Source organism: Nelumbo lutea, chromosome 3 (assembly GCF_056320005.1).
Source record: "Nelumbo lutea isolate HS-2025 chromosome 3, American lotus-T2T, whole genome shotgun sequence".
NCBI lineage: Eukaryota > Viridiplantae > Streptophyta > Magnoliopsida > Proteales > Nelumbonaceae > Nelumbo > Nelumbo lutea.
The window spans coordinates 64051444-64063688 of record NC_142686.1 but is presented as its reverse complement, the minus strand read 5'-3'; the positions used below and the strand labels follow the sequence as shown (position 1 = coordinate 64063688).

At 41.0% G+C, this 12245-nt stretch overlaps 1 protein-coding gene across 2 annotated transcripts in view; it reads right to left on the bottom strand.

The window, feature by feature from the left end:
• Positions 1-252: 252 nt before the first annotated feature.
• LOC148865338 (cyclin-C1-1-like) overlaps positions 253-12245 on the bottom strand; it is a 47382-nt gene continuing 35389 nt past the window's right edge. For both annotated transcript variants that reach the window (XM_088976895.1, XM_088976894.1), the window contains exons 8-9: positions 8463-8610; positions 253-568 (exon numbers count right to left, since the gene is read on the bottom strand). In XM_088976895.1, the coding sequence (XP_088833021.1) occupies positions 446-568; positions 8463-8610 (271 nt within the window). In that variant the 3' untranslated portion in view covers positions 253-445. The remainder of the gene's footprint in view (positions 569-8462; positions 8611-12245) is intronic.

Sequence of the window (12245 nt, the reverse complement as noted above, 5' to 3'; positions counted from 1 at the left end):
CTAATTTTAATGAATATGCAGATCCGGACTACTCTACAATACGATACTGGCTGAAACTGTGCAACATGGATGGAATTGCACATGGACTCTAGTAATCTACTCATGCCATGTACTGACCCAGTGACCCCCTTGAAAATCTAATACAATGTAGGTCATATGATCCACATCATATTGATATTTTGAACCTTTGATGTTAAAGAGAAATATGGAATTGATGTGCACAAGTAGAAAGCTAGTGATGCAACTTACAAGTGTTAAGAGATTGAAAGGTTAGCTTCATTCTAAGTATGGGTTAGGATAAAGACACAAGATATCAATCACCATTTTCCATTCTTCCTCCATGAGATATAATTGCATATCAGCTTTGCAGCAAGTTATGAGACTGAATCATCTGGAATATATAAATTAGACAACAAACAAAACAAATAGGACCTGGCGAAACTCGTTATTCTAGCTTAACCAATGATGGCTTTAAAGCAAGCTTGTTAAGAGCAGCATTGGTCCTTTCCTCATTGATTGTTTTATAGTTGTCATAGAAGTCCAATATCTCCATAGAGATGTTCTTTACCTGCAGAATACCATGGTAGTCCATATTTGAGGGATGCCAGAATGTCAGAAAATGAGCAAGTGCACTACCATTCTTTTTTTTATTGTTAATCATCATCACCATCATCATCATCATCATCATCACTAAGTGCACTACCACTCTGGGGAATACAAGTATAAACTTAACATTCACATAAGTGGATGGTACAAGAAAAACTAATGAAGTACAAAAAATAATAATAATAAATAAATAATGAAGTACAAATGTGTACAAAATTATAGCCTCAGAGTATTTGTTTGACATTCTATGGCATTCTATCAAAAAAAGAGTATTTGTATGGCATCCCTCCACTTCTTCCTACATGAGAATTGGTACTAATAAGACATGGATAGGGTACTGTAAGAGATCGCACGATAAAATCTTTGAGAGGAAAGTGGTGATTTCAGGAAGTATCTCCATTGAGGAAGCGGCTAAAAAACATGTAGAGTTCAGCAAAAGCCTGGGTCTGTTTTTCTGGGGTGGAGAGGAATTTGCTAAGAAGGCCTTTGAAAATTTTGAGAGGAAGAAGAGAGAAGAAACCCTAAAGGAGAAGGAAAACAGAGGTGAGAGGTGGAATGAAGACGTCAACGGTCAGGAGGAGGTTTTTGAAGGGGAAAATTAGGGCCTTGGTACCAATAGGAATGCTGTTGCTCGTGTAGAAATCCTCTTTTTTATTTTGAAGTCTTGTAGTTGGAGTTTCTGAGTCAGTAGTCATGTTTTCTCTGGGGTGATATCTTATCACCTTCCTTATTGTTAAACAACATAAAATCGCTCTGATACCATGTCAACTAACATAAAACATAAAATGGAATAGCAAACCACAGAGAAAAGATAAGAAGAAATAGAGAGAACACCAAGATTTAACGTGGCTCATCTTGGTAGCCTACATCCACGGGAGGAGAGGAGAAATATCCACTATGAGAACAAGAGATACATGATTTCACTCTCACACTCTCTTCTCTCACTCCTCCTCACTCACTCTTCCTTAAACCCTAATCTCATACAACCACTAGCTTAAATAAGCAACAAACCAAAATATATCAGAATTACACAGAAGCCCCTTTTTTCCCAGAAATGCATATAGGTTGCCACAACTTATCAATATTACAAATATACCCAAATACAACCAAATATAATATTTCTCTCAACACACTCCCTCAAACTTAGTGTTTTAAAAGTGCAAGGGTCAATTTGCGCCTGAGGCACAATTCGCAAGGCGCAAGGCGCAAGGCGAGGTGCACACCTTCTTAAGAAAGGCACAAAACTACAAAAAAATCTAAAAAATAAAAAAAGTCAGAAAATTCAAAAAAATTTAAAAAAAATCAAAAGATATTAAACATAATGTTAATAAAAAATATAAACATAAATTTTAAAATAAATGTTTTAAAAAACCAATTATCTAAAATTAAAATAGATAAAAATAACATGTAAAGCATATTCAAATGAAGATTTAAAAATAAAAGCAAACATATAAAGCATTTTCAAGCATGTAAAACCTACAATCTCATTTTTTCCTTATTTGCATTGCTTCAAATTGCTAATGTGACAAAACATATTGCATTCTTGATTCTATGAGTCGCCTTTGTGCCACGCCCCTCGAGGCAAGCCTTAGGGGGTTCTTAGAGCTTCGACATGTGAGAAATAAGAATTTCAAACCCTAACATAGACTTGTTCAGGCTTGCCTCGAGGGGCGTGGTCAGGGGTTTGGGGGCGGAGCCCCCAACCTAGCCGTTAGACTCAAAGAAAGGCAAAAGGCGCAAAATTTTAAAAAGGTGCATGCCTAGGTTGAAGCACAAGCCGCATCAGGCGTGTGCCTTTTGAAAGGGGTGCGCCTAGGACTTGGGTGAGGCGCATACCCCAAAATGCACCTCGCATGTGCGCCTAGGCACGCCTCAGGCACGCCTTTTAAATCACCACTCAAACTCAAGGTGGGAAAACCGACTTGAGTTTGCAAGGATGTTAAAGCAACCTTCATGGAAATAGGTTTACTATTGAAGCAGCAGTAGCCATGAACCTTGAGATGTTGAAGGAACCTCTGAAGCAATAGTTCATTGATGCACCAAGGGAGCTTCACACTTTCACCAAGAGAAAGTTGAAGGAACCTCGTATAAGAGTGCGAGGAGGTAGCCCCATCCTAGAGAAAGTTGAAATAGCCACCAGTGAAGTCCTCTACTTGGTTAGAATTTGGCCGGAGATCTTGCCTTCAACTCGAAGATGGAGACCAGACAATCTAGGAAAGGGAGAAGCTCACCAAAAAGGGAAACAAGGGTCAGAGATTTCAAGAACATTGGTTCTAGAAGGAGAAAACTTCACCTATCAAGATGGTAGAAAAGATCGGTCCTATAGCCTTTTGTTGTCCCCAAGAGTATCGGTGGGAACAATACCAGTTCAAGAAGTCAAAGGAGAAGAGGAAGGTGCTCTTAGCAGAAGAAATGAGGGCCATCCGATCTCTTTGCCTTCGGACGGCCAAGATGCTGAAGAAGGAATAGGGACTGAGGAAAGCTTTCAAATTTTGAATTGTAGGGGGGTAGGAGGGATAGTTGTTGAAAAACTAAAAGAATTGATTAAAGTTTGTCTGACAGGGTTACAAATGGAACCTTCAGGCTGACAAGTGGAGAAAGGGGAATCAAGGAAGATTTTAGGGGAGAAAGGCCAGGCTTCAGTCGAGTTAGGGATGTAGGTAGGTGACACTTGAGCCTAGGAGAAAAATCCAAATACCCATTCGACCCGAAAGAGAGCTGAGAAACATACCCTTGACCCAATAGAGTTAATGAGCGAGCCACGTCTGCTCAACTTCGAGTCTCCTAGTTTATACCCAGCTCTGTCTGATTCAAACCGAGCCAACCAAACACCAGTCTTAGCCATGGATCTCCATTCTTTATCGGAAAACCCAATTGCCAACTAGATAGAGGTGGAGGGGAGAAGTTTGAGGGAGGGTGTTGGTTCTCCTTCTCTTATACATCGGGGACAGTCGTCAACTCCCCAGGTGGTTCCGATGGATCAGACGAAGGGTCTGAACCTCGCCCTAGCAAGGCTGCATGAAGAAGTTTTGGAGGTGACACCGATGGCGGTTATGGTCAACTTAGAAGACAAAGGAAAGATGAGCTCTCCCTTGTTTTCGTAATCAAATCAAGGGGCTCCACACTGTTCCAATGGAACATCAAGGGTGACGATGAATTCAATCTTATGGATGTCAAACAATATAGGTACGTTGGTTGAGTCCCTGCCACTTTCATCCTGGGTAACCTCAAAACTTTTGGGGTTGGGTAAATTTTGGGGGATTTCTTTGGAAGGTTTTGAAAGGGAAACAATCAAATATCTAGAAGTGGTATAGAGGATTCTGCTTGAAAGAGGAAAACTGGCGGCAAGAAAAGGAGGGGGGCTTCTTCGAAGAAAAACAAAGAATTGATGAGGTTGACCTGGGGGCTAAATGATAAGGCAGGTAGTAGTGGTGGGACCTCGAGGAGTCACAAATAGTAGCTTGGAGGAGGAGTGGATCGCTTTCTTTTATCTTTTCCTTTGGAATTAAAAATTCTTTCTTGGAATGTAGGGGGTCTAGGGTCGGGAAGAAGAAAGTTGGTGGTGAGTGATGCTATTAAAAGATCGAATTCACAAATTGTGCTTTTGCAAGAAACTAAGCTGGAAGTTCTGAAGGCAGGTGTAATTAGGAGTATTTGGGGGGAGGGCCAAGTTAGATGGAGGGTGAAATCAGCTACCGGAAGTGCTAGGGGCTTATTGACTCTTTGGAATCCTATGGTCTATAAACTTATATCTTTTAAAGTTGACCTTCAGTAGCTGGATTACAGAGTCTCTTCTGGGAGGAATTGGCTGTCATGAGAGGTTCTTTATCTTGTCCATCAGTAATTGGAGGTGTCTTCAACGCCACCTTATCTTCAGAGGAAAGAAATTCTGGAAATAGAAGGACAAGGGAGATGAGCTTGTTTGTTGAATTCATAAATAATTTTGAGCTTTTCGGCATTCCTTTAGTAGGAGCTCAGTTTGCCTGCAGAAACAATCAGGAGGTTCCTACTCTGGTTAGGCTGGACAGATTTCTTGTCTCTTCAAATTGGGAGGAAGTCTTTCCGGATTTTAAACAGTTGTCCCTTCCTAGGCCTGTTTCAGATCATACACCAATTCAGCTAGTCTGTGGGGGCAGGGAAAAAGTAAAGACTCCTTTCAAGTTTGAGAATTCTTGGTTTGAAGAAGACGACTTTATCTCTCTCCTGAAGTTGGTGTGGTGTGAAGTCCTGGTGGAGGGTACTAGTTCTTATATTCTTGCGAAGAAAATGGGAGAAATTAAAGAAAAGGTCAAAAGCTGGAAGCTAGAGAATAGTATTGACTTAGAGCCTGAAAAAAGAACTTACTTGAAAACTATTTCAGATATTGATAGGGCAGAAGAGGAGGGTCTAATCTCTGAAGAGTTCAGACTGAAGAGGGTTCAGGCTAGGACAAACTTTGACAAGGGAACTGTGAAGGAAGAAATTAAATGGAGACAAAGAGCCAAGGTAACTTGGTTAAGGCAAGGAGAAAGAAATTCTCATTTCTTTCATAAAATGGCAAATGCTCGAGTGAGAGCTTCTTCAATCAGCAAGCTGGAATGGGAAGATAGAGTTGGGGAATCAGTAGCTGGAATCAAATCAGTAGCCACCTCTTTCTACAAGAATCTTTACAAGGAAACTTGGGACAAGAGACCTTTTCCTTTGGAGATAGCCTTCAAGCAACTAAGTTCATATCAGAATCAGCTTATTGAGAGGCCTTTTTCAGAAGAAGAAATTAAGTCAGCAATCTGGAGTTTGGATGGTGACAAATCTCCTGGGCCGGATGGACTGTCTAACTTGTTTTTCATCAAATGTCGGGACTTTGTTAAGTCTGATTTGTTGAAGGTTTTCCAGGACTTCCATAGTAATGCATCCTTGCAAAGAAGTCTTAACACCATCTTCATTTCATTGATCCCAAAATTGGAAGGGGCTACAAATCTTAGGGATTTTAGACTCATCAGCCTTTTGAATGGTTTCTATAAAATTCTTGCAAAAGTGCTGGCTGCAAGCATGAAACAGGTGTTAAGTAGTGTAATCTCAAAAAGTCGGTTTGCTTTTGTCCCGGGGAAACAAATGCTTGACTCTGTCCTTGTAGCAAATGAGCTAATTGATTCAAGATTAAGGGAGGGTTCTCTGGGCCTTGTAGTTAAGCTGGATATAGAAAAAGCATATAACCATGTAAACTGGAGGTGTCTGGATTGTGTGCTAGAGAAAATGAACTTTGGTCAGAAATGGAGGAATTGGACCAAAGTATGTGTTTCCTCTCCCAAATTCTCACTGTTGATTAATGGTCAGTCTGCGGGGTTTTTTTTAAGTTCTAGGGGCCTTAGGCAGGGGGACCCTCTATCCCCTTTGCTCTTCATTTGCATAACAGAACTCCTGTCCCAATTCACCCTTAAGGCAGCAGCTAATGGTCTGTGGAAAGGTTTTGCTATAGCCCCGGAAGCGGAAAAAGTCAATTTATTGCAGTTTGCTGATGATACTCTCTGTTTCCTTGATGCCTCAACTGATCAGTTGGAATTATTACTTGGAATTCTTTGCTGGTTTGAAGTAGTCTCAGGTCTTAAAGTAAATCTTCATAAAAGCAAAATCATTCCACTGGACCCTGTTCCAAATCTGGAAACCTATGCAAGGTTGATGGCTTGCCAGGTGGAATTCCTTTCAGTGAAGTACCTAGGCCTTCCCCTAGGAGCTAAGTGTTCTTCTGCTATCTGGGATCCAATCACTGAGGGAATGGGAAAAACACTGGCCTCTTGGAAGGCTAAGTATTTGCCTATAGGAGGGAGAGTGACCCTCATCAAAAGTACACTGGCCAACCTCCCTACCTACTTCATGTCCCTTTTTCCCATTCCAACTAAAATAGCGAAGAAGCTTGAGAATTTGCAGCAAATTTTTCTCTGGAGAGGATGGGAAGAAGAGAGCAAAATGCATCCTGTGAATTGGGACCAAGTATGTTTGCCTAAAGCTGAGGGGGGTCTGGGACTAAGAAGGTTGAAGGTGGTAAATTCAGCTTTGTTGTGTAAATGATGTTGGAGGTTTGCTTCAGAAAGATTCTCTTGGTGGAGGTCTTAATTGCCTCAAAATATGGGGTGGATTGGGGAAATTGAAAGTCTCAGGATCCATTCACAAACTGGGGTTGTTTGGTTTGGAAAGGGATTCTTAAATGTCTCCCTATGATGTATGAAGGTGTGAGATTTAAGGTGGGAAGTGATGGTAGGCTGAAATTTTGGAAAGATCCCTGGTGTTTGGACAGATCTTTAGCAGAGGCTTTTCCCCTTTACCAATGTGCAGCTAACCAGGAAATATCAGTGGCAGATTCCTATGTTTTGTCTAACAATATAGTGGTATGGAATCCTCAGCTTAGAGGAGATCTGTTCGATTGGGAAATAGATGGGGTACTGCAGCTATTGCAGATATTACAGGAGCAGTCTATAGATATTAATAGTGAAGATGAATGGAGTTGGTATGGAATCCTCAGCTTAGAGGAGATCTGTTCGATTGGGAAATAGATGGGGTACTGCAGCTATTGCAGATATTACAGGAGCAGTCTATAGATATTAATAGTGAAGATGAATGGAGTTGGTCCTGAAGTAGGGATAGCTGATTCTCAGTCAAATCCCTTACTTCTAAGCTCAGTAGAACAGGGGTTACTGACTTTCCCTGCCATCAAGTGTGGAATTCTAGTTCTCCCTCGAAGTCTAACTTCCTTGTGTGGACAATGGTGCTGAACAAATGCCTCTCAAGAATCAATCTGGATAGAAGGGGTCTTCATCTCCCTTCTCTGTTGTGTGGTTTGTGTGGTCTATTGCCTGAATCCACAGACCATCTGTGTATCCATTTCCCTATCTCTTCCAGAGTTTGGTTTCATTTTATAGGGGCTGTTGATCTTTGTTGGGTCATGCCAATTTCAGTTAAAGATCTGCTGCTTTGCGATATTCAAGGCCTGAAGAAAAAAGGAAAATTAATATGGAGAACCATTCCTGCAGCTGTGATTTGGGTAATCTCGTCAGAAAGGAACAGAAGAGTCTTTAGCAACAAATCAAAGAGCACTGAGGAGATTGTGCAGCAGGTGGTCAGCAAGCTGATTTCTTGGGTGTTTGTAGCCCCTGATGTTATTAGGGAAGTGGAAAAGATTGCAAAGGAGGTAGAGGCTGAATTCAAATGGGTCAATAGGAGCACAAACGGGCAAGCTTATTATCTTGCCAAACAAGGGGCACTGAGGCAACAATTGTTTTGGGCTGCGCTGTAAAGTGGGACAGAAATATACTAGTCTGGGAGCATTATTCCCATCTACAAGCTGTAAAACTTTATTTTAAACCTATGTTTTTAAAAACTCTCTTTTGCTGATCAAAAAAAGATTAAAAAAAAAACTGGTTTTCACAAGAACTCTCTGGTTGCCTTTAAAGATTACTACCTGCACAACCAGCCCCTTGTACCACAGTAGTCATCACACCACAGCAATAAATTCCAAGAGAACATTGATATCATAAGAGGATGGCATATAATGAGAGTCATCACAGACAGCTACTAGCATTGCATCAAGGACTGAAGCTTGGGACATCATTAAATTATAGAGAAGTTATCATGGAAGATGGCTGTTGGGTGGTGGTGCCCTGGATCACATAAAATATACTGGGACCATGGCTATTCAGGAATGTAGTAAGGGAGATAAAGAACTTAGTAGAAGAGGCAAGCCAAATTGTTGTAAATCAACATTCTTTTACACTAAACCAATAAAATGTGAATCACTTATAAAAAAAAAAATACCATGCCATGGTGTCTTTCTCATGGTTATACAAATAAAGAAATTGAAAATTCAGATTTGAAGGAAGACATACCACATTCATGTCAACACGAAGTTCTTCAAACCATGCAGTGGTGTCTTTCTCTTTGAGTACACTTGCTATGTATATGCAAGCTAATGCAATCATGTATGGTGGGTAGATAAGAATGAGATCCATCTTATAGGTGTCATTGACAAGACCCCTGTGCAATTAAAAACAATTAACTAGATCATAATGGATTTTCTTAACACCACAACTGTATTTACCAACATTTTTACAAATGTCCCAATTTTGGCAAGCATAACACACTCATCAAGGTCAGACAGAGTAGGTGCAAAGCAACAGCTTTGAAAAAAATAAATAGAACATTCCTTTTATTGGAGTAAAATATATTCAGAAGAGGTTGTCTAGTAAAAAAGAGAAGGATAAAAAGAAAAACATATACATCAACATATAAAATTAAAAAAAAAAGAAAAGAAACAATCACAAATTGTTTTCACAGTTTGCTCATTTTAAAAACCCTCTAATAACCAGCCGACACACTTGTTTTGGAGCAGCTACAGTAGTCCGAACCAGTGAAGAAGGAAGAAGAAGATGAGGAAGAAGACAAGAGAAAGAGAGAACAGGAGGGTTTAGTCGAACTGATTAATCTTACATTCAGTCGACCCCCTTGTGTTTATTAGGTTCTAATTACACTTACAAAGACTAAACTGCCCTCACTTAAGTGTGGGGCAGAGTACTCTAATAAAACAGCCACATAAGCAAAGTACTTAACTGACATAAGATTACTAAATTACCCTTATTCGGCTCACTCTAACACTCCCCCTCAAGCTGGAGAATATATGTCATATAATCCCAGCTTGCTACATAGATGATTCACTTTCCCTGAGTTTAGAGCTTTTGTAAACAAATCTGCCCATTGATCATTCGAGCCCACATGTTCTGTGTTTATCTCTCCAGCAAGGACCTTCTCCCTCACAAAGTGGCAATCAACCTCTATGTGCTTTGTTCTCTCATGAAATACAGGATTGGATGAGATATGGAGTGCAGCTTGGTTGTCACAATACAGTCTCATAGGTTTATCCATGTGAAACCCAATTTCTTGTAGAAGATTCCTCAACCACACTAACTCACAGGTAGTATGTGCCATGGCCCTATACTCAGCTTCAGCACTACTTCTGGCCACAACCGTCTGCTTTTTACTCTTCCACGTCACAAGATTTCCTCCAAGAAATGTGCAATAGCCCGTAGTAGATCTTCTATCATTCACTGAGCCTGCCCAGTCTGCATCTGTATACCCCACTACTTCAAGTTTTCCTCCTGGTTTATACAATAGTCCACGGCCTGGAGCTCCTTTCAGATACCTCACAATTCTAAGAATTGCATCCCAGTGAGGTATACGAGGGTCCTGCATGAATTGGCTCACCACACTGACTGCAAAGGATATGTCGGGTCTCGTGATAGTTAGATAGTTCAGCTTCCCCACTAGTCGTCTATACCTTCCAGGATCTTCAAATACTTCTCCTGTATCACTGCTCAACTTAACATTTGGTTCCATAGGGGTCTCAGCCGGTTTTGCACCTAACAGTCCTGTTTCTTCCAATAGATCAAGAACATATTTTCTTTGGCACAGATTTACACCTTGTTTTGACCTGGCAACCTCTATTCCCAAGAAATATTTCAATGTTCCAAGATCTTTTGTTTGGAAATGGTTTTGCAAAAATACCTTTAATTTGCCAATCCCCAATTTATCACTGCCAGTAATGACAATATCATCCACATAGACCACTAATAGAATCTTCCCAGCTTCTGAGTCGTAGCTGAACACTGAGTGATCTACCTGGCACTGCTTCATTCCAAAACTCTTCACCACTTCACTGAACTTCCCAAACCAAGCACGCGGCGATTGTTTCAACCCATAAATTGCCTTTTTCAATCTGCATACCTTACCATCCTCCCCCTGAGCAACAAACCCAGGTGGTTGCTCCATATATACCTCCTCCACAAGATCACCATGGAGAAAGGCATTCTTAATATCAAGCTGAAACAGAGGCCAATCATACATAACTGCCAGGGAAATTAGTACACGAACAGAACCAATCTTAGCCACCGAAGAGAATGTCTCCATGTAGTCTACTCCATACAACTGGGAGTAACCTTTAGCAACAAGTCTGGCCTTCAGACGCTTTACACTACCATCTGGCAAGTATTTCACAGTATACACCCATTTACATCCCACAGCATGCTTACCAGGTGGGAGAGTAGTAAGTTCCCACGTTTGAGTATGTTGAAGAGCAGAAAGTTCCTCCTCCATTGCCTGCCGCCAATCAGGTGAACTGAGAGCTTCTTAGACATTGTTAGGTATGGAAATAGAGGATAAAAGGGAAACAAACTGGCGATGTGATGTAGAAAGACGAGATAATGAAACGAAATTGGAAATGGGATGGAGGGTAGAACTGCGTTTACCTTTCCGTAAGGCAATGGGTAGATCAAGGTTTGAGGGTTCAACAATAGGAGCCATGAGAGGATCCGCAGATGAGGTAGAAGCTGGAGGAGGGGCCAGTGCTGTTCGACGTGTATACACTTGCCGGATTGGTGGACGTTCGGTGGTGATCTGCATGGGATGAGGTGATGAGTCTACTCTAACAACAACATCTGGAACTGGATCACTGACAGGGAGAGGAAGAGGAAGTGCGGGTGGAGACGAGGGTGCTTCAAGACTTGAGAAGAAGGGGACTGACTCAAAAAAGGTGACATCAGGACAGACATAGCACTTCCGGGTAATGGGATTATAACACTTGTACCCTTTCTGAGTCCGTGAGTAGCCAAGGAAGACACATTTAATTGAGCGTGCATCTAGCTTGTCTATTCCAGGGCTCAGATTGTGGACAAAGCACACACAACCAAAGACACGAGGAATTAATGGGAATGGAGATAAAGTGGGAAACAAGATACAGAAGGGGGACCGACCATGAAGAATGAAGGAGGGCATCCGATTAATGAGAAAACATGCAGTGAGTACAGCATCACTCCAAAAATGTTTAGGAACATTCATGTGGTGAAGAATAGACCGAGTAGTTTCAAGAAGCTGACGGTTCTTCCGTTCAGCTACCCCATTTTGTTGAGGGGTGTATGCACATGATGTCTGATGAATAATGCCATGCTGTTCTAAATACTGTTGAAATGAAGTAAGAAAGTATTCACGACCATTATCTGAACGGAGAATTTTGATTGGAACACCAAATTGTGTGCGTATTTCAGCATGGAATTTTTGAAAAATAGAAAACAATTCACTTCTTTCTTTCATTAAGTAAATCCATGTCATTCTTGAACAATCATCAATAAAGGAGACAAAATACTTGTACCCATTATAAGACTCTATTTTGATTGGACCCCAAACATCTGAATGAACCAAAGAAAAAGGACTCAACATACGACTCTCAACTCTTGGACTGAAGGACACACGACGATGTTTCCCAAACTGACATGACTCACATTGCAAAACTGACAAATGACTCAATGACGGGACCAAAATCTTGAGAGCCTTGAGAGATGGATGTCCCAGTCGGCAATGCCATTGTAGAGGAGTAAGCGAAGTCTGAAGAGCAATTGAAGATCCACCACCGTCAAGATAGTACAGTCCACCAGCTTCATGCCCCCCACCAATCTTCTTCCCCGTCTTGAGATCCTGAAAAACACAGGTGGAAGGAAAGAAGGTAACAGAACAGTTAAGAGCTTTGGTTATTTTACTAATAGACATAAGATTGAATGGAAACTTAGGGACATATAAAACAGATGATAAGGGCACAAGAGCCATGTCAATATTACCAACACCAC